The 25875-nt window shown below is 33.6% G+C and overlaps 2 protein-coding genes across 3 annotated transcripts in view; one reads left to right on the top strand and one right to left on the bottom strand.

The window, feature by feature from the left end:
- LOC145327773 (uncharacterized) overlaps positions 1–22935 on the bottom strand; it is a 34954-nt gene extending 12019 nt beyond the window's left edge. Inside the window, exons 1-11 of the mRNA XM_080171328.1 lie at positions 22812–22935; positions 22658–22698; positions 21812–21926; positions 19956–20080; positions 19617–19722; positions 19436–19489; positions 19123–19246; positions 18729–18839; positions 18373–18488; positions 17683–17853; positions 17226–17317 (exon numbers count right to left, since the gene is read on the bottom strand). Of these exons, the coding sequence (XP_080027454.1) occupies positions 17226–17317; positions 17683–17853; positions 18373–18488; positions 18729–18839; positions 19123–19246; positions 19436–19489; positions 19617–19722; positions 19956–20080; positions 21812–21926; positions 22658–22698; positions 22812–22902 (1146 nt within the window). The 5' untranslated portion in view covers positions 22903–22935. The remainder of the gene's footprint in view (positions 1–17225; positions 17318–17682; positions 17854–18372; positions 18489–18728; positions 18840–19122; positions 19247–19435; positions 19490–19616; positions 19723–19955; positions 20081–21811; positions 21927–22657; positions 22699–22811) is intronic.
- LOC145327772 (uncharacterized) lies at positions 4281–16325 on the top strand. 2 transcript variants are annotated; one of them, XM_080171326.1, is made up of 19 exons: positions 4281–4376; positions 5091–5162; positions 8085–8161; positions 8519–8571; positions 9071–9162; positions 9480–9576; positions 10425–10526; positions 11181–11260; positions 11551–11614; positions 11967–12066; positions 12405–12467; positions 12871–12934; positions 13233–13283; positions 13565–13688; positions 14139–14205; positions 14739–14818; positions 15266–15330; positions 15596–15635; positions 16233–16325. In XM_080171326.1, exons 1-19 carry the CDS (start codon positions 4368–4370, stop codon positions 16280–16282), a joined length of 1350 nt encoding a protein of 449 aa, XP_080027452.1. In that variant the 5' UTR covers positions 4281–4367; the 3' UTR covers positions 16283–16325. The 2 variants fall into 2 exon arrangements, with proteins under 2 accessions (XP_080027452.1, XP_080027453.1); XM_080171327.1 differs by lacking the exon at positions 4281–4376 and adding an exon at positions 4483–4559.
- Positions 22936–25875: the final 2940 nt, after the last annotated feature.

The following is a 25875-nucleotide window of genomic DNA, read 5'->3' as shown; positions in this document are numbered from 1 at the left end:
CCCTTGTCGGCGGTGCGCCTGCGGCTGGCTACCTGGGCCCAGTCAGCTCTACAATCGGCCGCCGTGTGACCGTCATAGTGGCAACGCTCACACTTGGCAGAACGGTCACGGCGTGGCTGGGTGCGTCTCTCCTCTAGGCTAACTTCCACAGGCGTTGGGCAGTCTCGAGCTCGGTGGCCTCTCCCCTGGCAGCGGTAGCAGCGGCCTGGAACCTTGTCATCTGGAGCGACCTTCCCCATCTGGTGGAGACCCGGAGCCAAGGAGCCAATCTCCATTGGCTCCGACTCGTCATATTGGGGCAACTGGATGCAGGCAGATCCAGTCAGCCCGTCGGTCGAGTCCACTAAGCACACACCTTCCTTCAGCTGCTTAGTAACCATGGTCACGGTGAACATGGCCTTACGAGTGTACTCAGGTACACTCGTAATTTCATGGTTCATCATGAGGCGTTTTACATTGGCGTTACGAATTCCACGATTTAATTCGTCCACCAACAACTCAAGATCCTCATGGTTGTAGGCGTCCCTATACAAGGCGCACTTAGTTGATATGTACGCTTGTATAGGTTCTGTCGAGTGTTGCTTGTAATCCCTAAACGCTTGTTTAAGCGTTTGGGATTCAAAAGCAGGGCGAAATAGCAATTCACACTCGGTCTTGACCTGTTCGTAGGTCAAGGCTTGGCCTGCCTCGCCAAACAGATGGGACGCCATTTCCGCCGCTTGCCCTTCCAGTGACAGTAGTAGGGCGTTGCGGCGGTTGAGGGAATCATGAGGTGGCACGCGGTAAGCCGCCCATGACATCTCAAGTCTGCGGATATGTGCCGACCAGGATTGCTTGGGCGGCCCTCTAAACTCCGGCAGATTGCTCAGCATCAGCTTGCGGTACTCGGCTGGGGCCGGTTGAGGGTCATCCTGGAGCCATCCTGGGGCTTGGTCACCTCCTGGGGCTTGATGCTGGTCCATTGGGTCAACGGTGAAACGGCGGGCACAAAGTTATACAAAACTAAAATGAATGGTTTGTCACTTGAGGCTTCCTAGCCTAACAGCCAACACTGTTTGTATCACTAGGTTGGGAGTTTAGTTGCAAAGATATAACTTAGCTGTACTTATCACTAGTTAGGTGTTGAGGTTGTAGGGTAGGCTGGTAGAGGTAGATAGATGTTGAGGGTCTGAACTGCTGTCAGGAACTGATTGGGTTTTCCTTTATCACACTAGAGCTAGAAGGAAAGAAACTTGCAATTCTTTATTTGCTAAAAATACCCCTGTTAAATGCTATGGAGTAGCTCCGCTCCGGTGTGAGTGTGTGTGTGTGTGTGTGCGTGGAATCTCCTGTCCTTGTAACGCGCGTCCGTGCCGTCAAATCCGCGCACACGGGGAAAACGCGCTCTCACCCCTCAACTCGCTCTCTCATTGGTCCGCTTCGTCCGTTGGATTTATGATATTTTCCGCACTCTGTTGCGCTACCCGTGAATGGCGCTCTGTGTGTCCGATCGCTAGCCCCACACTACAGACGGACTTAGTCTAGTGTGGGTAGGAAGGGGGAAGCGCGTGAGGGGACGGGGGTAACTCCGTCTGTTCCCCCTGTGAGGGAGGGGGGTAACTGTGTGCTGGTGTAATAGGGCCTTTTCTTCTTAATCCTAGGCTTATCTATTATATCACCCTGATTGTATTTGCCTTCAATGGAGAGGGGCCCCTCCCTTTCCCTTGGAATAAGGGGTGTATTGTTGTTGTGCTGTGGGCTTGAGATTGTTTTGATTGTATATCAGGGTCTTTATTATATTACATCTAGCTTCTATTTTTGTCCTTATCACAATTGCATAACAGATTTGTTTACCAACTCTGTTCTATTTTTAGCTGTTATCACAATACACAATAATCCAAGCCTGTTCTATTCTTAGATTTATCACAACACAACAATTTGTTTGCCAAGCTTTGCTCATAAATCTATTGTTTGGCCATCACACTAGGGTGGTAATCCCTGCAAATGTGATATAATATCTGTTTTCTAGATGGGTGGCTGCGTTGTAGCTTCTCAGGATACTCGGAGTTGACGTAGTTTTTCTCTGTTCTGGTGCACTACACTCGTATGTTAGCTCGCAGCTTGCAGCTATGTGGCATGTTTCAGCCTATCGGCGGCAGGGAATGTCCCGTCCTGCTAGCGCCGCTGATCCAAATCCGGCTGATGGCGGCAGGGAATGTCCCGTCCTGCTAGCGCCACTGGTTCGGATCCTGCTATTTCTTGCAGTAAAGTTGGCCTATTTCCAGCCGTTTACACTTATTTGGCTTGTTTCAGCCGGTCCGCAGGCCTGTTTCAGCCCTTTTGGCGCTCAATTCTCCGTTAGATATCAGCGCTGCTCGCGGTTATTCGTCAAATTTCGCTGTCTCGCTTCCACAACTGCCGGATGCAGAGTTAAACTTTGCTGTCCAGGGTGGGTAATTCAGGTTGCTTGCATCAGTTTTGCCAGATTCACTGCTGGGAGTACCTTAGCCTCAGATGCGCGTCTGCTCTACACTTGTGGTTCGCCGTAATCTCACACAGCTGTCACCAAAGTTGTGGTATCCGCCGAGGATAAATGGCAGACACCGGAGTTCAATTAGATTACGGCAGTGTGACAGACGTGGACACCTTACTATAGAGAAGCTACGCTTCTCTAGCTTTCACTAGATAATGATCAACATCTATTTTCAGTTGTCACTTTATTGAAGGTTTAAAAGATACTGAAGCTATATACAACAAACAATAATTACATGGATAGGAATAAGTAATCATAACATAAAAGCATAAATAATACATATACAATGGTCAGTTTGGGCAATAATGATTCCCCCATCCCTGGAAAGGGTGGGGGAGAATTAAGAATACAGTTAACCATAATAAACATGACAGATTCAATCATTAATTCTAAGCGTAGGGAGGGGGTCACTAGACCCCTTCCCCAGGACTCGGGGGAGGGCCATTGACCCTCCACCGAACCCCAGATCAGGGGTGCCATAGGCATGGCTCACGGTTGCCGAATACCACAATACGATACAAATGATAGACCAGTATTGACCAATGGTAAAATGTATGCTGGTCAATTATTGATCATTTGTATTATATGACGTCATTTTATATAGGCACTATAAGCTGCTTCCCAGCAAATTTTTAGAGCAAATTTTATTTCTTTTGTTGGAACACTATATATAGCTTAAATGTCAACCGTTTGAAGGGAGGCAAGGGACATTGAAACCTATATTAGAAATACAAAATATATACAAAAATAATCCTTGGATAAAAAACTGAGGGAGCTGTTTAATTGAATTAGAAAATAATTTTGATCTACAGAAGGGGTATGCCTTTACCGTTTTAGGGGTAATCATAAATTTTTGTCCATTGTCTTATCCTTTACGATCATTGAGTGGCATATTTGCAAGGAAAAAAAGAAAAGAAAATTGTTCTATGCTTTTGTAAAGTCCATCAACACCCCCCCCCCCCCTCCACAAATATTACTTTTAGAATACATATAACTTCTTTTTTTAAATTTTCATTTCTAACAAGGACATTAATTTTCACAAAGAGCGCAACATTTAAAAAATCTTATCGGGAAGGGGAGGGGGGGCTGTTGTAATTTTATTGAAGGGTGTTAAACTGAAAAAGGAGCATAAAATGTAAATGAAAGGTAAATCAAAATCATCCATCCTATACAATAAAATTCTGATTTTGATACCTCTAAACCTTTCTCTTAAAATTAACAAAGTTTTTAAAAAGTATTCTTTGACGACAACTTATTTTAAATTTCATGTGGTTCACCAAATAAAATCAGGTTTAATTTGTTAAAAGATATATAATAGGTTTACTAAAGCAATCTTTTTCATTGCATTAAACCCCAAGATTCTGGGATAAGTAAATAGCAGATTCAGATAGAAAAAAGCGCTCAAATTAATCGGTGCCATTTCATTACTCTAAATATACAGGGATCTTAAGACGAAGGACGATAAATTAATGAATAATATCAAGGTTTATATTAAAGTCCTAAAAGTTTTTCAGCCGACAAATGAGAGAACTTGTTAATATAACTTTAGATATATAACAATGCCTCTAAAGGTTAAATATCAAATAGAAAAATTAATGACTTATTATTAACCATTTAAATATCTGTTTAACCTAATGTATGATTATATAATAAAAATGAATATATCTTTCACTGACCTATACCTCCACCCCTGGTCTACTCCTCAACCCCCCACCCCACCCTCCTTGCATTACTAGCGTATTTTTGTGAACTTTCTGGCGAAGAAGAAAAAACTACTTCTCAGTTTTTAGTTGGTCTTACATGGTTTGGCAATAGTACTTAGTTGTGATATATAGTGCAGTGGTTAGGCTTTAACATGGTTTTGGTAATTAAATCTTGTCAGTAGCGCAGCTCCTTTATAGTTAGGTTATGTCCGAACGTTTTTATACTTGTATAGTTGTGATAGCGCAGCTACTCTATAAATAGGATATGTCCGCACGTCCAAGTGCTTTAGTAGTTGTGATTTTGTGGTTTAAAAGTGCAGTGAGCCGTTTTTAACATGGTTTTGGTAATTATATCTTTTTAGTAGCAAAGCTACTCTGTAACTAATGGTATGTCCACGTATGTCAGTGATTTATGGACAAGGGATGAAAAAATTATGATGAAAATAAGTCTCTTCTGTCGATTAATGTCATTGTTAGAAAAGTTTATAAAATGCTACTTTGAACCAACCAATCAAATTATAAAAAGATTTCCTAAATTTCTTCAACCTACAATTAAGAATACATACGTATAAAACCTTTGATACCGACTTATCATTTACAGTCCAATGTCCCCCTCCTTCCTGCACTTAATAGAGAAGCTTTGCTTACTGACAAGTTTATTTAAAATTAATTACATCTAGCTTTTATATTTTGTAGCTGTTGCTAAAAAAACGACTGGATCATTTAATTGAACTAAGCAATTTTCGTAAATGTCATGAAAATCTAAGTTTTCATTTATGATTATTTTTATATAATGTTATAAGTATTATGCTATTAAAGCATCAAATATGCTATACTATTTTGCTGTATAACAGTTTATTGTTCTTCTTCTCTAGATAGTTCTGGTACCCTTGGTGGTCCTGTTATCCGTACAGGAAGCTCCAGCTCTTCCAGTTTTTTCATTCCAGGTAAAAAATGACAAAAGATAGATTGTTTCCCCCCACCCCTCCTCTCTTAAAAAACCAAGAATAACATCATCCATAATAGCGAATATTAACAAATCAAGAAAAAAGAATTATTATCTCATTTGACATATATCATTATGGTTGAAGCTAAATAAATGACGTCATACAATACAAATGACCAATGATAGGCCAGTATAGATTTTACCATTTGTCAATCAAATTTTTACTGGCCTATCGTTGTTCATTTGTATTGTATGACATCATGGCGTTATCCTCTTAGAAATTTTTTTTTCAATTTTTTTCAATTTTGTACCCCCCCCCCCCCCCCTCCGACTACCGACGAACAACTATTTTAGGTTAGGTTAGGTTTTAGGCTAGGGAGCCGAGCGCTGCGGCTAGGCAGGCAAGGGGGCCGAGCGCTGCGGCTAGGCAGGCTAGGGAGCCGAGCGCTGCGGCTAGGCAGGCTAGGGAGCCGAGCGCTGCGGCCAGAGTTCATAGTTCGCTGTCGGGGGGGGGGGGGGGGGGTACTCAAATTTTCAATATTGAAAAAAAAATTTCTAAGAGGATAATACCGACATCATTTTTCATAGGCACTGTAAGCTGCTTCAACATTATGTAGAAGCTTCAACAAAAATCTGTATATATATCTTTACCGAAATTATTTAATACTAATGTTTATTATGAACCATGACATACTTACATATGAGAACTAGATTATATATATACCTATTGGTCTTAGGAAATCCATATTAAAAAATCAAGTAAATATGATGATCATAAAAATTTGTATACCCTATTGAAAACGAAAAGGTTAGGGAAAGATTAGATATGACATTTGATTAAGTCTCATTAATTCTATTTAAAATATAGTTCTATTTATCAAACTAGCGGTTTCGCCCCTAGCCTCTAGGGGCTATGTCCCAAGAGGTTTGATCAAACCAATTTTTCGTATTTTAGATTTAAAAGAAAATTAAAAAAAAAAAATTAGGGGGGGGGGAGGGGAATTTTTGGGGGGGTATTCGACCCCACTATTTTAATTTTAGTTTTAAAAAGAATTTTTTTTTTTTTTTGGGGGGGGGTATTTTTCATTTTTTGGGAGGTTGGGGGTGTCCCAACTCCCAAGAAAATAGTTATAAACCTTCCCGGGACCTACGAGAAGCTACCATGTAAAGGAGAACCCGATCGGTTCAACGGTTAGAGAGATCCTTCGCTACAAACAGACAGACAAACAAAGAGACAGACAGACATCGTTCTACTTTGTATTATAGATATTAGAAAGACCATCTATATGTATATTGTATATAAGTAATTTTGAAGAACTAGAATGAAAAAAAAAATGTTTTATGTGGAAACTTAATATAAAATGTCACCAAAACATTTTGAGGCGGAAAATTTCACCCTACCTTCCACCCCCCCCCCCCCCCTATTCAAAGCATACTAAAAAGGTCATATCATAGATAACATGGCATTTTAGGTTGTCCTTTAGTTTGCATTCAAGCAACAAGAACAATTGCATACATAGAAGTTTCAAAAACCTCTTTTTAAAACCTTACTCTTTTCCATTTAAATATGAAAATCTTGTTTTTTTTTGTAGGGCGCCAAATTTAAATAAAATGTAAAAGTAATTTTAATTCAATATAATTTTCTGAACTTAACGATTTGAGTCATCGGTTACGGATGTATGGACAGACCAATCAAAAAAGTATAAAAGTTTTGCGTTTGATAAAAAAATGGGATCATCATGACGCGATGCAATGCATTTGAAAACGTGCAGCTTCTTTATAAGTAGTATATCAGATAGTCAATGTCTATGTATCATAAAATAAAAGTTTGGCTGTTTTTATTTAAGCAATTTTGCAATCTATCTATTAAATTTTGTTAGACTTATTAAGCTCTCACACTCTACAATGTTCGTTTGTCCCCGCAACGTAATAGATATTGTCAATCTTATTTCATTATAAAAAGAGACAAAAATAAGATCTTAGATTTTTATAGAATGGAAAAACCATTCTATGAATTAACCTTTAACTTTCAAAAGAATCGCTTGCTATGCAGGGATCTAACAGGATAAGACTATCGCCGTTTTCGATGTACATCCCAAATGACGATACACAAAATTACAAAATAGATTAAAATTAGTAGTTGAAAAGTTAAACTTAATTAAGCAACCAATCAAAATTCAATTAAGTCCCCAAAGTTGTTAAGCCAAAATAAGAAAACGTTATTATAAAACTTCGGGGACTAGTGTAATAAACAGGCCATTGTACCCTCTCTCTCTCTGCTTGCTATGTCTTTCATAACCTTGGAGTATTTATTTTCCAATATTATGGAAAACTTTTTTTCGTATTTCTACAAGATTCCTTTTCCCTCACTGACTGACCAACTGACTCTTTCACTCCTCTGATCATTAAAAATATATATATAATTGTTAATACTTTATATAAAAAAAGACGTCATACCCTTGGTCAATTATAAAGTATACTGGCCTGACATTGGTAAGGGGTAGTTTCACGAAATGCATTTGAACTTAATTTAGTGAACCGCATATTTTTTGCTAGTTAATGGGTTTAACTATATTTATATGGCATATATTTGAAAGAATTTCAATTTTCTACCACGTAGTTTTTTAAATATCAAGAATTGAAAATCGTCTTTTTAAATTGCATATATCACAAAAAGACGATTTTCAAGTCTTGATATTTGCAAAACTACGTGCACGTAGAAAATTAAAATTCTTTCAAATATATGCCATATAAATGTAGTTTAACCAATTAACCAGGAAAAAATATGCGGTTCACTAAATTAAGTTCAAATGCATTTCGTGAAACTACCCCTTTAGACTATTTATGTATTGGCCTATCATTGGTCATTTGTAATGTATGACGTACTTTTATTATAGCACTATAAACATCTTCATAATTTCAGTATGAGCCCGCCAGGTACGTTCCAGTCCAGTATTTTCCCTTCAAGCAATCATCAGGACGTTTCCAGCCAGCCCCAAGGCAGGATGTTCTTACAGTCATACAATTTTGTAAAATATTTTATAATTATTTGATCTAAAATAGTCATCAGGTTCTTCAAATTTCGACAACTACTGAACCAATTGAGTTCTCCATTTTAGTGAGGCTTTCTATAGATTCCCGGTTTATTTTAAAACTTAAGTCTTGGTATGGTGCGAATACAGAGCCCCTAGATGTTAGGGGACATTTGCTATGCCTTTGTACATATCAACCTATCAACTTCAGATCTTAGATTATGATTCCTGCAATAATTAGGTATAATCTAGAATTAAATTTAATAGAACTGGATTTTTTTTGTAATATTAAGTTCCCATTATTGTATGAACTAAACATTCATAGGTTCGAACCCCAACAAACTAGAGCCTCTAGACAATTGGCCTTTCAGCCCATAGGTAAGTAGAACTAATTATGCAAAAGTTTGCATTATTTTTTTCATGAATAATAAGTTAGAATTATATTTTAGTGTAATCCCGTCTTCCTAAGTTAAAATGGTTTGATCATCTACGAAACTTTACAAATTTTAAGCTGTTTTTACAGAAAGTTCATATTTTCTTGAAATAAAAATTTTGGTTGGTAAGATAATGAAAATACAAAGCATTTAAGATATTGACCTGAAGTAGTAAAACAAAGGTTAATAAATAAATTAATGAAAATCCACAATTAATCAAACAAAATTACCCCTTCTGTAGATAAAAATTATTAGTTGAAGTTAGGTCACTGCTAGTTGGAATCAACAAATCAAGTACCCAATGCCAACGAACGAGAGAACGTGACTAGTTAAATTTACAGTCCAATGTCTACTCCCTACCTGTTTTCAACGGAATTTTTCCTCTGGCCATATTTTAAGATCATCCCCCGCCAAATAGACTAAAGCCTGACTTATTATCTTAGAAGCAGTGCCTGGTATAGAAGATGCTTTCAAAGACTTTACTGAGGAGTTAGACAATGCTGTGGACAATCTTATTGAAGACATCACTGGAGATGTAAGTAATAATTTATATTTCCAGTATTGGAATTTTTTTATGGTCTTAGTGATGCTTTTAGGTAATCTTTTAGTAATTTAAATTTGTCTGTGTTTAAAATCATTCTTCATCTGATTTTTAAAAATCTAAGTATATTCCTAAACAGCCTTATGTATTCGCAATTTTGCAAATAAGAAATAAAACGTAATTTTGTTTAGACATATAAATTTATATTCTGACACTCTACACAAGAATTAATGTTTCTTTGCACTACTGTCTGATTTTAGAGATTCTCTTTTATGGCTGTTGTCATTCTTGTTTATATTTTATTATTTCAGTCCAGCCAAGGTGACTCCAAAGTTGAGGAGGTAAAGTCTGAATTTATGGCTGAGTTCACCAAATCTTTCCAGGGTTTTGTCAGCTCTGTTCTACAAGGTAATGATCACTCAGGTTTAGGCTCCGCAGGGTTAGCCCTTTGTAGAGGTTTGACATAATGACCCCTTCCCTATATTTTCAATTCATTTTAAAAATTATGTGAATTTTCTGTTCGTTTTCTCTTCGTACTCACTTTCCAAATTATCAACAAAAAAAATCTTCACAGACAGATTGACCAATAAAAATGTAGATTTTACAAGGGAAGGAGAGAACATTGGGCTGTTTATTAGACACAATACAATCTTTCCCGATTTTGTATTAATTTTGCGGAACATGATTCCAGTTACGTCATATTTTTCTTTCCCGAAAAAGGGAAGGGGGGAAGAAAATCTTTTCAAAAAAGATGGGGAAAACCCCCTTTTCTCCCATCTCTTTTTTTCTTCCCCCTTCCCTTTTTCGGGAAAGAAAAATATAACGTAACTGGAATCATGTTCCGCAAAATTAATACAAAATCGGGAAAGATTGTATTGTGTCTGTTTATTACACTAGTCCTCAAAGTCTTAAAATAAAATTTTATATTCGTTGTCTTAACAACCTTGGTGACTTGTATTGCATTTTGATTGGTTGGTTTATTTAGTTGAGTGTCCAAATGTTTCAACTATTAATTGTAATCTACAGAAAGGATCAATTTATAAGCCAATGATATCTCTTTAGGTCCATGAGATTTTCCAAATACAATATTGAAAAGGAGCACTGCATTAACGTAAAAATCATCAGATTAGACTAGACATAGAAAAAACAAACATTACATAACAAGTATCTTATTTTAATTTGTTTACAGACAAGGTGACGCATGGACAGACATTGGTTATTTGTAGAGTAGCTGAGCTATATTAAAAATATTTCAGATGACACTTCCGAAGTGAGGCAAGCTAAAGCCGAGTTCTTTAAGACCTTTGAAGCTGCAAGTAATGGACTTATCAATACAATTGAAAACTTCTATATTGAAGGTGAGTTTATTAAATGTTTTTAAAAATTTATTACACTAATTTCTACGCCCCTAGCCTCTAGCAGAGGTAGGGGGCCGGTAAATAGCCCTAAACCACCCTTGACATTTATAAAGCTTCCCCTAAAAGCACAACTTCTCTAGACCAATATTTCCTGAGGTCTTTAGCTCCAGACAAAAATACCTACTTTATATGATTATAAAGTCTATTAAAAGGATTCAAAATGAAAGGACATAATTTTTTTTAACTCTTATTTTATACATCTTAATTGGAACTGATGATCTATTTAATAGTGAAACAATTGTCTTCCATTAATAAAAAGTTAAGGAAATAACCTGTGTTTATATATATAACAAAAAATACTTCATATAATAGGATGAAAATATAATGAAAATTTTTGGCGTTATCCTCTTAGAAAATTTTATATACCCCCCCGACAACGATGAACAACTATTTTAGGTTAGGTTAGGTTTTAGGCTAGGGAGCTGAGCGCTGCGGCTAGGGAGGCAAGGGGGCCGAGCGCTGCGGCTAGGCAGGCTAGGGAGCCGAGCGCTGCGGCCAGAGTTCATAGTTCGCAGTCGGGGGGGGGGGGGGGGGTCACTGGATCCAGTCAGTAATCTGGATTATACATCCATACTTATACATTTAATATTATAGATACGGTAGAGGTTAGAGATGCCAGGTCAATGTTCCAAAAAGCTTTCAAAGATGCTCAAAACGGCATTGTTGGGTCGCAGGTCTTCATACAATCCTTACATAAAATTAACAGGATGTCTTATTGTCTGTGTTTAGCAATGGATCTGTTTTACCACTGGACGGATATAATTATACTTTACAGTGAAGCTTCTTAGAGGTCCAAGGAAGCTTTATCGCTATTAGGGGAAGGGTATCTTTACCCTTCAGTATCTTTACCCCTCAGTATGTGTTTAAGGGTTTTGGGCTAATTCAAATATTTAGAAATGTTAAAATGATATATGTTTTAAGCATATGAAATAACTGAAACATAATGATTTATCTATAATTTTAGTATATTCCCTACACACCAGAGGTTCAGAAGGCAAGAGATGAATTTTTAAGATTTTTTCAACTAGGTAAAATATAACAAAAATAAGGGTGATAACATCCATAAATGCGAAGCTCTAAAATCAGAAGGAAGGACAAACAAGCAATTTTATTTAATTTGTAAGTCTAATATATAATTATATTATACAGAAAGTTGTTGCCAAAAAAGTTAAAAATCTTCATGTTTTGACTGGACGTACGGACCGACCCTAATTATAGGAAAGCTTCGCTTTTAAAAAATATTTTGAAAGAAAAATTTGCTGCATGCTACCCCCTCCTATCCTCCCATTAAGAAATTTTCACCATTTATTAAATTTTTTGTTGTTACAGAATAGTTTCATTTATATGTTTTTTTAAAAAGAAATATTTTTTATATTTTAGTTACTGACGGTTTATTGTACAAACTGGCGCCTAAACCGGTTTCCATCCCAGACACAAGAGAAGTTAATTCCGCCAAAAAACAGCTGTTAGAAATTTACAGGCATTTCTTCTTTTTTTGGCATGTCAATTAGTCTGTAATACTGTGAGTCAGTCAGTTAGTGAGGGAAGAGATTACTAATAGAGATACTACGCATCTAATTAATTATGGATATATCAAAGAAGAATAGGACGGAGAATTTAAGAGAAAACTAGAAAGGGTGAGAAAATTTAAATGAAATTTAAAGAGAAACTAAGTTTTATTAAAAGATAACATGGAAAAAAATTAGTTTTTGTTTGTAACGCCTAAAAAATTAGACTCCATTTCAGAAATTATTTTTTTGGGGTTTTGAATTTGTCAAATTTTCCTGAATCTAATTTAAAATCAACTTTATGGTGTAGATTGGCTGAAGAAGGAGACCTGGAAGCTTCCCTGACAATTCTAGCTCTTGAAGATGCTATTAAGTAAATGCTTTGATTATTTAATTACTGTTCAGTACATAACAAGGAACATATTGTCTGTAAATAGGGCAGCAGTAAAAATATCATTAAACTAACAAAATGTATACCTAGAGAAGGTAAATCATAAATTTCGAAATTTTCATTTAACACTGACTACTACTGCTAACTAACAATACTAACTGCTGCGCCCCTAGTTTCTAGGGGATCTATATTGAACGGGGAGCAGAAAAGTTGCCTTAAAACTATCCAAAGAGATAATCAAATAGCCTTAAACCATCCTAGTATCTGAAAATGAAAAAATTCAATTAATTTCTGTGGTTAGTGAGATCTTAAAAAAACATTATTACTCTATAATACAGAATACTTAATTAGAATATTATTATGTATACGTCGTTATTTTGTTTAGGAATAATGAAGATAATTTTGATCGTGCATTGGATGAGTTTGTTCAGAGTGCCACTGATCTTCAGGTTGGTTTGTCTGTCTGTCTGTCTTTTTGTCTGTGTAATTGTCTGTCTGTCTTTTTGTCTGTCTGTTTGTTTGTCTGTTTGTCTGTTTGTCTGTCTGTTTGTCTGTCTATTTGTCTGTCTGATTGTCTGTCTGATTGTCTGTCTGATTGTCTGTCTGATTGTCTGTCTTGTTGTCTGTTTGTCTGTCTGTCTGATTATCTGTTTGTCTGTTCTTCTGTCTGTTTTTTTTCTGTATGTCTGTCTTTTTATTCTAAAGAAACATTTCATAAAAATATGAAGTAAAAAACTTATTTTTCAGTCAATGATCAGAATCCTAGAATCAGGAGAGAGTAATGGTAATGGAAGACTGGTAATTTTTTTCTCAAAATATTTCTATATTTTTAAGTATCTTTAACAATTAAAACGCAGCAATACCATTTCCTCCCAAAAATATTAAAATGAAATATTGGATTTAATAATATTTTATAAGATCTTCAAAAAAATTAGAAGTTTTGATCACTCTGATAGAGCTAAAAATCATAGCATGTTAGAAAAAGTAACAATAACAGAAATATTATGGAATTTGATGATATTGCTTTGTGGTTCTGACAAAATTCTATGCAAAATTCTAATTTATATTTAAATAATTAGATTCCTATTCAAACAACTGAAAGTAGCACCGAAGTAACAGATAGTGATGATCCCTCTGATAGTTCTTCAGAAGCTCCTGAATATGATTATGATGAGCCTGATAATAAGGAGAATAGTAACCAAGGTGACTTTTATGTTATAGGAAGTTTTTGATGCAAAGGATCTATAAAACGGCTGAAAAAAATAGCTTGGAATAGTTATTTCTCGCATCGTATTATAAACGGCTTTCCGCGGATATAGTTCCGGTTCCTATTCACCGGATTCGAATGAATACGAGAAAATTTTGTACTAGTCCTTTGAGATTCATAGGGCTGTTTATTACACTAGTCCCTAAAGTCTTGTAATAACATTTTCTTATTCGCAGTATTAACAAATTTATTTTTTTTCTTGAAATTTGATTGGTTGGTTCATTTAACTAAGTGCAGTGTTCAAACGTTTCCACCACGAATTGTAATCAACATAAGGGGTAATTTTGTGTATCATCATTGGATCATTGGGGATGAACATAAATTTATCGATCCCTGTTTAAAGGGTCTGTCTTTCAGAAAAGCTTACACCAGTATATATACTTTAGATGATGGTGGTTCAGATTATTCTGATTATGAAAATAAAGATGAACCTGAAACCTCTTCTATTGACAGGAATTATTCAATATTAATTTAATATTTGATGAACAGTGCCTAAGGGGTTAGAGATTTTTAAAATCGCCGTTTGTGATTTTAAGTAACCTTATTTGGTATATTGATAGCAGTTAAACTTGACACAAATCACATACCCTTACACTTGCCAGCGCGGCTTTGGAAAAGCTGCAAATACCGCCGCTATATACTAATTTAATTTAGTGGATACATTTTTCTGGAATTTCAAGACGATTTTACAAAGCGGTGTTTTAAGATGAATCTTTTTTTTGGAAATCAATATATTATTAAAGTTATGTTGCACCAAATTTTCATGTACTCTGATAGATGCTCGTAGCTAGCCAAAATAACGATACCCCACACCCACCCCCTTTACCCCATCCCCTCCCCTCCTACTAGATGAACATACTAACCAATAAATTAGGTCCTTTAGCAATCTAAATTGACAACAACTTTTCCCCTGTCAATATATCCAAGTATATTATATACCCATTGATTTGTTTGACTAAAAATTGTATGGATAATGTTGATTAAAGTGGGTCTGACTATGATTATAATACATCAGATGACAAGACCATCGAAACACCCTCGGAATTTCCTATTTATGGTGCAGTGGGTAAGTACAGCTTTATAGTAGCATCGCTTCTAAGATCTAAAAGTACCAGAGGTCTCAATAGATTCATGGGGTATAGTCCCTTTCGTGACAACGCCTCTTAAGGGGCGTTTCGTCGAATTTTCACAGTAGATTTTTCTCTTATTTCTAGCCTCTGTGGGGGGCTCTAACCCTGTGGGCGAATCACCTAAACCAACATGTAACCTCCAATTAAGATTATATTTTTGGAAGAAACGGCTAGTTTGTGCCACCCAAACATGATTGAATAAAAGTCCCCAAAGACAAACGGACAGACAGTCATCATTATACTTTGTTTTATATGTAAATACATATAATATTGCCATATTGAAGGTGCTACAAGATTTTCTTAAACTTTCCTGTATAATAATTTACTGTTTTTAGACGAATTTCAGAGCTTCGCAACAAATGAACTCAATCATTTTTGTTTAGATAGTGAAGGAGATATAGAGGAAGATTTAGATGATCTTAACAACAAACTTGATGAAGTTTTAGAGGTAAATACACACTGTACAATACATAAATTCGACAGATATAAATTTCCCCAATGATGATAAACTATACCTTATGCAGATAGAAATTATTGTCTACATAAAATACGATGCAATAACTAATACGTTTCATATAATTTTTTCAATATATTTCTTTTTTTAAACTTAATGTTTTTTCTTTAATAATAGTTTATTGTTCTTTTTTATCCAAGCTTTTGCTCAATTCAACCAATGCTGCGCTACTTATGGATATAATTTAATTTATATTTAGAGTTATGATGACACTGAAAGTGAAATTACTGAGGAAAAAGGTAAAATAAAATCTATGACACATTCACAAAACATTCATTTTAAGGGGGAGGGGGGGGGGGGTTACTAACCATTTAATCCTTCGTAAATAGCCTTAAAACTACCCTAGACCTAAAAAACTACTCTGAAAATTATGGAACAATCGGTCCAGCCGTTTAGAAGATCTTACTGGTCAAACAGACTCAAATCTTAATTGATCTCGCTAATTGCTGAACCGATATGCTTCTCCTTTACAGTGAAGTTTCTGATAGGTCCAGAAAGGGTTTATAACTATTTTGGGAGAGGATACAATCAACCTCCCAAGTAAAATTTATAAAGAAATAACTTCTTTTACTTTTAAAAATTAAAATCATAATAGGAGTGTTACCTCCCACCCCCCCCCCCCCCCTCCTTCATGTTCCCCTAGAGACTTCTGCTGTTCTTTGTAATGAAAAGGAAAGATGTCTAAATATCAGTCTGTCTGTATGTTTGTAAGTTCTCGCGTATGCACTTGAACTACATGGTTCTCCTTACTTTAAAAATATTAGCTGCTAAATTACTTTAAAACGAGGGAATAATAAGTAATGGGCAAAATATAGTTTAAATAGAATTTTTTTCAGAACCAGCTGAAGATGAAAGTTCAAATGACGATTATGATTATGATTATTAACTCATTTTATAAAAATTGTTATACAAATAAATATTCAATATAATTTTAGTTATTACATATTAAGTAAAAAGTGTATCACACCTAAACCAGAGAGTTAAAATATTTATCGCATTGTATTGTAGACAGCTTTCCACTATAAATTCTTATTTAAAACAACTAGATGCAATTTTGTATTTAATTAAATATTTATTAAACAAACTTTGCTGTCATAATTTATTAACTTTTTTGAGGCACAATATAAATAACTATCTTAAATCTAAGGTACAAGGTTGTTGTTTTCATTTAATACTCTTAAAACAAATTTTATCTAACAGGACACCTAAAAAGAGAGTTAACATTTAAAAAAAGAATATTTCATTAGTATTAGTTTTACTTTTTTTTCTAAAAAGTTTAGATTATTAAGGATGACAACATCCATAAAAGCGAAGCCCTAAAATCAGAAGGAAGGACAAACACGCAATAACCCTTGTAAAGTGTCAGAACTTAATAATCAGAACATAGATTCCAAAGTCTAACATGCCTAAATTAACGAAAAGAGCTAACCGTTACATACGGACGTACGAACTGCACCTATTTATAGAAAAGCTTTGCCTTGAAAAAGAATATTTGATTGTGATAAGTTTTACTTTATTCTAAAAAAACTAATCTCTTAAGATGCAATCAATAAACTGTTAGCTGTTTTCTTTAAACTTTTTATTACAATAGTCCCCAAAGTTTTATAATAACGTTTTCTTATTCATTGGCATAACAACTTTGGGACTATTGAGTGAATTTTGATTGGTTAATTAATTTTTTTGTTCAAACGTCTCAATGTTATCGAAAAAGGGATAATTCTTTGTATCATTATTAAGGATGTACATCAATCTATCGAGCATTGCAGTCTTAACCCTTTAGATCCCCGCATGAAAAGTCTTCAGAGTATGGACCAAATAAAAAAGTTTACCTGTGTATAATCCAGGTTGAATCCTGTGCTTGGAGCTGTTATAGTTCCAGCTGGAGAGGTCAACACATGGATACCAAATGGTTTCTGCACAGCTAAAAATCAAAATTTGCTATAATAAGAGTTTTGTTTCAAAATTTTTCTTTTTTTACTTTCTATGAATTTTTCACACAGAATTAGCCACTTTAAAACCAAGCAATGGAAATGAAGAATTGAATACATGGATCAAGTTAAGCAGAGTGTGCCAATACCTTGCTTTGGCATATGAAATATTGGCATATTCTGCTTTACTTGGCGAAATTTTTGTATACTCTGGTTTACTTGATGAATTATTTGCATATTCTGCTTTCTTTGACAAAATATTGGCACATTCTGCATTACTTGTTGTATTTAGCATACTCTGCTTAACATGATCCAAATACATTAATTCCAACAAAAAAGAATGGTAAATCCTGCTTACTTGTAAGCCTAGTAGAAGAAGCAGCCCCATCCACTCCAAAAAATCCCCCACAGAATTCATTTGGGAATGGAATGAGACCAGGGGAGCTTGATCCTTGCTGGGTGAATCCCACCACTCCATCAGCACTCGTCATTGGAATGGTTATCAGAATACCTTGGGGTGAACATGTACCTAAAGTAATAAGTTATATTAGCATAGTCAGTTTCTATCAGTATGCCATAATCAGATTCAATTATGTCCAGAAACATAATGCACTTCTTTCTACACAAGTTTATCTGTCTCTCTATTCTTAAAGATATTTAGTAATCTATACTAATCTTGTTTATCCATAATTAGGTGTAATAACTGATTAATCTATTCTCTCTCATTCTTAATTTTTAAAATGAAGTACTCTTTAATGTCAAGAAACATTGTCAAAATAAACTTCAGTGATTTGTGATTTCCCTTTATGAAGAACATATACTTTTTGCCTGCTGTTATGTCTATTCCAATTTCCCAATTGTATTTTTTTTGTAATGTTTGTCCTTCCATTCAGCAGTGATTTTATATTTATTGATTTTATCACTCTCTCTAGCTCTCTCTCTCTCTCTCTCTCTCTCTCTCTCTCTCTCTCTCTCTCTCTCTCTCTATCTCTCTCTCTATCCTTCCATCTATCCTACCATCTATCTAATTAAACAACCATTGGCCAACCTGTGGTAGATTCAGCAGCTGCTGTTCCAGTGGCTACAGGTGAAAGCATAGAAAATGTATCAATACTCTGACCACTGGCTTCTACATAGCTGATACCACAATATCCTTTCTCATCCCTTGTACAATTTTCAAATATTAAAACTGTGTTTAATATTCATTATCTTTGTAGTAATTATTAACAAATACAGTTTGAAACATCAATTAATATTTATGATTGAATAAGATTGGTAACATGAAATTTTAGTTTAGTTCTAATTTTAGAATAAGGATGTCTTTCAAGAACAAATTTTAAACTAATCTGAATTAGAAAAGACACATAATTAAACTTATGTGTAAAGATCCTAGTTCATGTTTACCTGATACAAATTTCATAGTCCATTCCCTGAATAAGCTGAGAGCCCTTGTGTCCATAGCTCTGAAGATTGCCTGCTGCTCCTGTATACCATTGCACACAATCTCTGGGGGCTCTAAACACATATAATGTAAGCAATATCCTAATTCAAATATTATATTTATTTTGAAGTGTTTCATAATATGTATTACTTTAACTAAACTCCATTCTAAAGAAAATTTACATTGTTATTTTCCTCTTTAATTTAGTATATTATAAATTCTTTAAAATATTACCCACTTAGCAAAATTGCATTAATGAACAACCAGCAATATATGCCAGTATTAAAAAATCTAATAGAATAAGTGTTTTTATTTGTATGTTTTGTGATTCCCCTTTTAAAATTAATAATTTAATACCTGTTAGGATTATCACATTCAATCTGTCTGATGAGAATAAAGAAGTTTTTGGCAGTAGAAGTATCTCCATAGGTTATGGTAACAGTTGCTGTATCACTAGAAGCTTCACCAACCTCAAGATACACTTAACATTAACAATATTTAAATACTCAAATTATTACCCACAGGAGATTGTAAATAACTTAGCATTAAACAAAGAATTAGGCTTTTTTCTATCTTTGAGGATTAAACTGATAGCTATAAGTTATTTAGTTTAAATTTAGTATTTTGGTACAAAAATTTAGCAACTTCAATGGTTATAATTGTCACTTACTGTGATAACCAGTATTTGTTCCACATATGGATGGTGGATTCAATCCTGTTTGGCCTGGAATAAAAACATTTCTAATGTGTAATTCTTTTATCTGATTCATTATTATACTATAAAGAAGGAAAAAGACTGGAACTCTCAGAATTGATCTACTTAATGTTAAAATAGCTGTTTAACACTATACCTGAGACAGCAAAAGTATCAGAACAGACTCCAGCAGTGCTCACTGTAAATCCATTAAATGTTGGAAAGTCAAATCTCATCTGACAGATTTTATCAGAGCTACTACTCTACAATTAAAGTTTTTTTTTATTAGGAAACAGATCTAATAGTATCAGAAAATGATTTAGTTATCTATCACATTGTATTATAAACAGTTTTCCGCGGATATTTTTATATTTATTAAATACTGGATATAATACAATAAGATACATAATTTTTCAGTGTTACTGAGAACTGGTTTTTATCCACCAGATATTAATCGGTTTCAAAGCCATACTGGAAAGATGATTTAAGATTTAACCTTGCTGACAGTAAAGGTACAGGTTCCAGTTGATGAAGGAGTGTAGGAACTCGGATAGTTTGGATTTGTTATATAGGTATTGTTAGATTTTATAGTATCACCACAGGTTGAAGTTGCCACATAACCTATATATTACAGTGAATTTCATGATTATGAAAATCAATTATTTTTTACATAATTTGAAAACAAGGGCATTATGTATTGATGAATCTTACAAATAATGAATCTATCTATTGATAAATGTTTTTACTAATGATAAGTATGTTTTTTGATAAATCTTTTCATAAGTTGATCTATCTAAGTTGAAACTTTCTATCAATAAATCTACCTGATCATGAATCTATTATTCAAAAAATCTATATTAAGAAATGAATCTAAAGACAAATCTATCTTTTAGTAAATCTTTCATTTGATGAATATATCCTTTGATGAATCTATTCTTTGATGAATATATTCTTTGATTAATCTATCCTTTGATTAATCTATCCTTTGATGAATCTAGCCTTTGAGGAATCTATCCTTTGATAAATCTATCCTTTCATGAATCTATCCCTTGATGAATCTATTCTTTGATAAATCTATCCTTTGATGAATCTATTCTTTGAAGAATATATCCTTTGATGGATCTATCTTTTGATAAATCTATCCTTTGATAAATATATCTTTTTATAAATCTATCTTTTTATAAATCTATACTTTGATAAATCTATCCTTTGATGAATCTATCCTTTGATGAATCTATCCTGTGATGAATCTATCTTTTAATGAATCTGTCCTTTGTTGAATATATCCTTTGATGAATATATCTTTTGATAAATCTATCTTTTGATAAATCTATCCTTTGATGAATCTATCCTTTTTTGAATATATCCTTTGATGAATCTATCCTTTGATGAATCTATCCTGTGATGAATCTATCTTTTGATAAATCTATCCTTTGTTGAATATATCCTTTGATAAATCTATCCTTTGATAAATCTATTCTTTGATGAAATTATCCTTTGATAAATCTATCCTTTGATAAATCTATCCTTTGATGAATATATCCTTTGATGAATCTTTTCTTTGATGAAATTATCCTTTGATGAATCTATTCTATGATGAATCTATCCTTTGATAAATCTATCCTTTGGTGAAATTATTCTTTGATAAATCTATCCTTTGATGAATCTATCCTTTGATGAAACTATCTTTAGATAAATCTATCCTTTGATGAATATATCCTTTGATGAATCTATCCTTTGATAAATCTATCCTTTGATGAATATATCCTTTGATAAATCTATCCTTTGATGAATCTATTCTATGATGAATCTATCCTTTGATGAATATATCCTTTGATGAATCTATCCTTTGATAAATCTATCCTTTGATGAATATATCCTTTGATAAATCTATCCTTTGATGAATCTATTCTATGATGAATCTATCTTTTGATAAATCTATCCTTTGATAAATCTATTCTTTGATGAATCTATTCTTTGATTAATCTATCCTTTGATTAATCTATCCTTTGATTAATATATCCTTTGATGAATCTAGCCTTTGAGAAATCTATCCCTTTATGAATCTATCCTTAGATAAATCTATCCTTTGATGAATCAATTCTATTATGAATATATCCTTTGATGAATGTATTCTTTGATGAATCTATCCTTTGATGAATATATCCTTAGATGAATCTATTTTTTTATATAAATCTATCCTAATCTATATCTTAATAAATATATCCATCACTGAATCTTTCTATTAATAAATAAATCCTTCAATGATTGTACTAATGAATGAATCAATCTATCTAGGATTCTTTATGAATCATGCTGAAAATCTATTTAATTTTCTAAAACTGAACTTACAGCATATTCCAAAGCCAGCAGCACAGGAACCAGAATTGGAACCACCAGCAGCATTACACTCTGTGTTGGTCAGGCAGGTTCCCATCACTGCACTGTTAGAGGAGGATGTACAGGCCTAGGATAATAATAATTACACTCTGTGTTGGTCAGGCAGGTTCCCATCACTGCACTGTTAGAGGAGGATGTACAGGCCTAGGATAATAATAATTACACTCTGTGTTGGTCAGGCAGGTTCCCATCACTGCACTGTTAGAGGAGGATGTACAGGCCTAGGATAATAATAATTACACTCTGTGTTGGTCAGACAGGTTCCAATCACTGCACTGTTATAGGAGGATGTACAGGCCTAGGATAATAATAATTACACTCTGTGTTGGTCAGACAGGTTCCCATCACTGCACTGTTAGAGGAGGAGGTACAGGCCTAGGATAATAATAATTACACTCTGTGTTGGTCAGGCAGGTTCCCATCACTGCACTGTTAGAGGAGGATGTACAGGCCTAAGATAGTCATGTTTTAATTTTAAAAAGTAACAGGATGTCTATCTGTTTGAAGCTTTATATCTCGGTATACACTGAACTGATTGGGCTCTACTGTTTAGGGTATATTCATACTTAGAAGTTTGGGACACTTCTCTCATTGAAGAATTGCACACCCCTGCATTTTTTTGTGTTTTTGAAAACAAAAATAATTAGAGAGGAAAGGGGGCTCATATCTTAGGATATATCCCACAGAGGCCAGGAGGGAAGCCACAAGAATGGATGTGGATTAAAGACACTTTTTAAAATTTTAAGGTCTGATTTGAGTGATAATGTAATAAGAATTTAAAATTTAGAAAATACTCACATCATTTGCAAACTGAACCAAGGAAAACAATGACAAAACCTCTGAAATATTTACCAATTAGATAAATACAGATCAATTAATTTGGATTTTTTGTATTCTATTTCAAAGATATTGTAATCTATTTTTTGGGTATAACTGAACTAAAACAACTTACTATCTTTTCTGTGTTTATCATAAAAACTTTTAGAACATACTATAGACATTGATATCAGTATCAGCCATACCAAACATTTTCTGTATTCCATTATTTCTGAAAAGACTTTAACAAAAATTTAAGTTTTTTTTTTTACAAACAAAAGTTTAAATGGGTACATGGCGGATCTACGACTAGCAAAAATACTGTCATGCTACTGTCATAAACACAGCTTTATTGTCAAATTTTATGGGTGTGACAATAATGACAATAAAACTGCATATATGAAAGTGATAAGAGTGTAATTTTGACAGAAAACATTGCCAAAAATACTGAAAATAACTAAATTGACAAAAACACACCCACTTTTTGTCAAGTAAGTGTATGTTTGCTCGTGGTAGAATTTGCAGCAATTTGAATAATCACACAACTTACCAATCCCCTCAGCCTAAATAAGGAAATCCTTTTGTTGTAATAAGAAGACCTATAAGCTTTACAATAGAAAAGGATAATTAATTTGCATTAAGATAAAATAGAAAAAAAACTAGTATAGTTGAAAAATGTGGAAAAAAAACTTGAGACCCTTATGAAAAAGTTATCTTACTGAAACCTTTGTAAACACTGAAGGATAAAAATTGAACAGGTGAACAAACCAAGAAAAAATATGTTTACATAAAGCAGCTAATAAATCTTAGAAATTATGAAAAGGAAGATTTTTTACAGTTAAAGACTTATCTCGAATCTGTATTACTATCAATGTGATGAGGAAGGGTTACTTCGCCCCTAGCAACTAGGGAAAATTTGGAGGTAGGTTAAATAGCCTAAAACCACCCACCCTATATTCATTAGGTTTTCCTAAAATTTACAAACTATATGTCAGGCAATTTTCGAGGTCTTTAGCTTCAGACAGGAAAATCTTAACTACTTTATTATGTAGGATATAAAGATTTTTTTTGTGAAAATTTTCAAGAATGTAAATGATCTACTCTATAACTCGCTATTTATTATTATCATATTAGTGATTATTATAATTTTTACAAACAGGATTAATCCTATAATTTACTATTTTTAAAACTGCTATTCTAAATATTTGCTGTATTGTATGGTGAATAATAAAGAAGAAGAGCATAAAGGCATAAAACCACTGACCAAAATCAGCTGCTCGACAAACACACACACACACATATGTATGCTTTATTACTTGTCATTTCGGACAATGTTCTACCCTATATTCTTCTGTATATTATCTTGTAACTATACGGTTGAATCAATGATGAAGTTTCATGCAGGGCTCGGCATCCAGGTGTCAGCCTATGTTGAAAATTTGCAAATATGAAGTATTTGCCATTTGCTTTTTCCGACTAAGAATAATCTGAAATCTTTGGAAATTACTACCAAATCAATCCAGCCTTAAATTTTTTTAAAAATTGCACTCAACAAATATTTCAAGTTTCGGCAGGTTTCAACTAAATGCCTAGATTCGTGTGGTATTGTTATTTTAGGTTAGGTTATACAGGGTAGCCCCGAAGGGTTAGGGATATGCATAAATAGAAAAACACTCCCTCTCCTATTACTTCCAAAATTAAGAATGAGGGGGGGGGGGGGGCTGAGCTCGAGAGGTACTTTGAGGGAAAGCACCAAGTTTCCTAACTGATCTGCATTAAAATACTCTAATTTCCCTATATATTAACTTTCTTTGCACATAAAGAGAGCGCAGTCGTCATTTTAAATGGTACTTAAATATTGATTTTTATTTAAATCTTTTAATTAAAAGTAAGGAAAAGTTATTTATTGCATCGCATTATTGACAGCATTAGCACCGTGTGGTTGATGGCCCGGATATTATGATTTTGTTCATTTTACTCTTCATATAAAATGATATAATAATATAATATGATACGATGCATGATTTTTAAGTATGGCTTAGAACCGGTTCTAATCCAGCGGATATTAATCAGTTTCGAAGACATACTGGAAAACATATTTCTTATGAGTTTAGAAAAAGTACAATTTCCAGTTTCAAAGTATTTTTGTATGTTTAAGCTATAATATTTTTTAGTCTATTTTAAAATATCATAACTGCCTCTTTAAAGGTGAAAAAGGTGAAAATTCTTTTGTTCCTTAATTAATAATTATATAAATAATTAAGAAAAAAGTGTCTCTAATTAAGATCTTTAGATATGATATTCATAAATTTAATTTTTCTTCAGGATTGTGAAATTTATTAATGGATATATAAAAAAAATAATAAGATATTTTTTCTTCAATATTACTTATTTTTATTTACTGAACTTATTTGTTTTTGATTTTATGGTAAAATATATATCCTAAATACAAATTTTTCAAAATATTTTTCATCACCCTTAGTTGGGTTACCGGCACTTGGTTAAATCAGCGATGCATTGAGAATGAAAACTACTGAAGAAAGCTAACAGTAACAAACGGAATAGTGACAACCTAACAGTGTGGCGTTTTCTGCTGACATAATCTTAAAAAACTTCCATAAGTGGAGTATCGGGATGTGTGTATGCCAATAGATATTAATTTGATATTTATTTATCGGAGAGAAGCTACTCTATAATTAACTGTCTGTTCAACAGTCCGTCATAACGTTATGGCCAAAATGTTATTTTTTATTCTGATATTTAAGATAGATTGTTATTTTTTTCAAAAGAACATTCAGTTTATGACTTACTTGGTCTGTCCACAGGGCATATAAATATTTGTAAAGAAAGGTTTTATTATTTTTTCTATTTTTCTTTTCATTTCTTTTCTATTACCACTAGACATTTGCTCTACAATTCAATTTGTCTCGTTGTCCGTCCAGGTATAATAAAAACTACGACTTTAGCCCTTTTTTTATTGACAAAATTGAGAAATACTTATTGCTTCAAAATTATTCAATGTTTAAACATTTTATCTTTTATCCTTTTTTATGATAAATAGCTCGTGCACCCTCTATTCTTTTACCTTTTTAATATTTTGATATATATAAAAAAATATGTCATTTGAATTCATTGATATTTTTCTTCCATGTTAATTCTATTTTAAGAAATTAAAAAAATAACATTTTATTTTTAGAAAA

Source organism: Acartia tonsa, chromosome 9 (assembly GCF_053477335.1).
Source record: "Acartia tonsa isolate MP-2025a chromosome 9, ASM5347733v1, whole genome shotgun sequence".
Taxonomy (NCBI): domain Eukaryota; kingdom Metazoa; phylum Arthropoda; class Copepoda; order Calanoida; family Acartiidae; genus Acartia; species Acartia tonsa.
This window is presented reverse-complemented; position numbering and strand designations above follow the sequence as displayed.

Bases quoted from the DNA above. Each gene is read 5' to 3' on its own strand.
- LOC145327772 (XM_080171326.1), top strand. The intron at 5,163-8,084 runs GTAAAAAATGAC...TCATAATTTCAG, and splicing joins TTCCAGTTTTTTCATTCCAG to TATGAGCCCGCCAGGTACGT. The intron at 11,615-11,966 runs GTAAAATATAAC...TTTATATTTTAG, and splicing joins TTTAAGATTTTTTCAACTAG to TTACTGACGGTTTATTGTAC.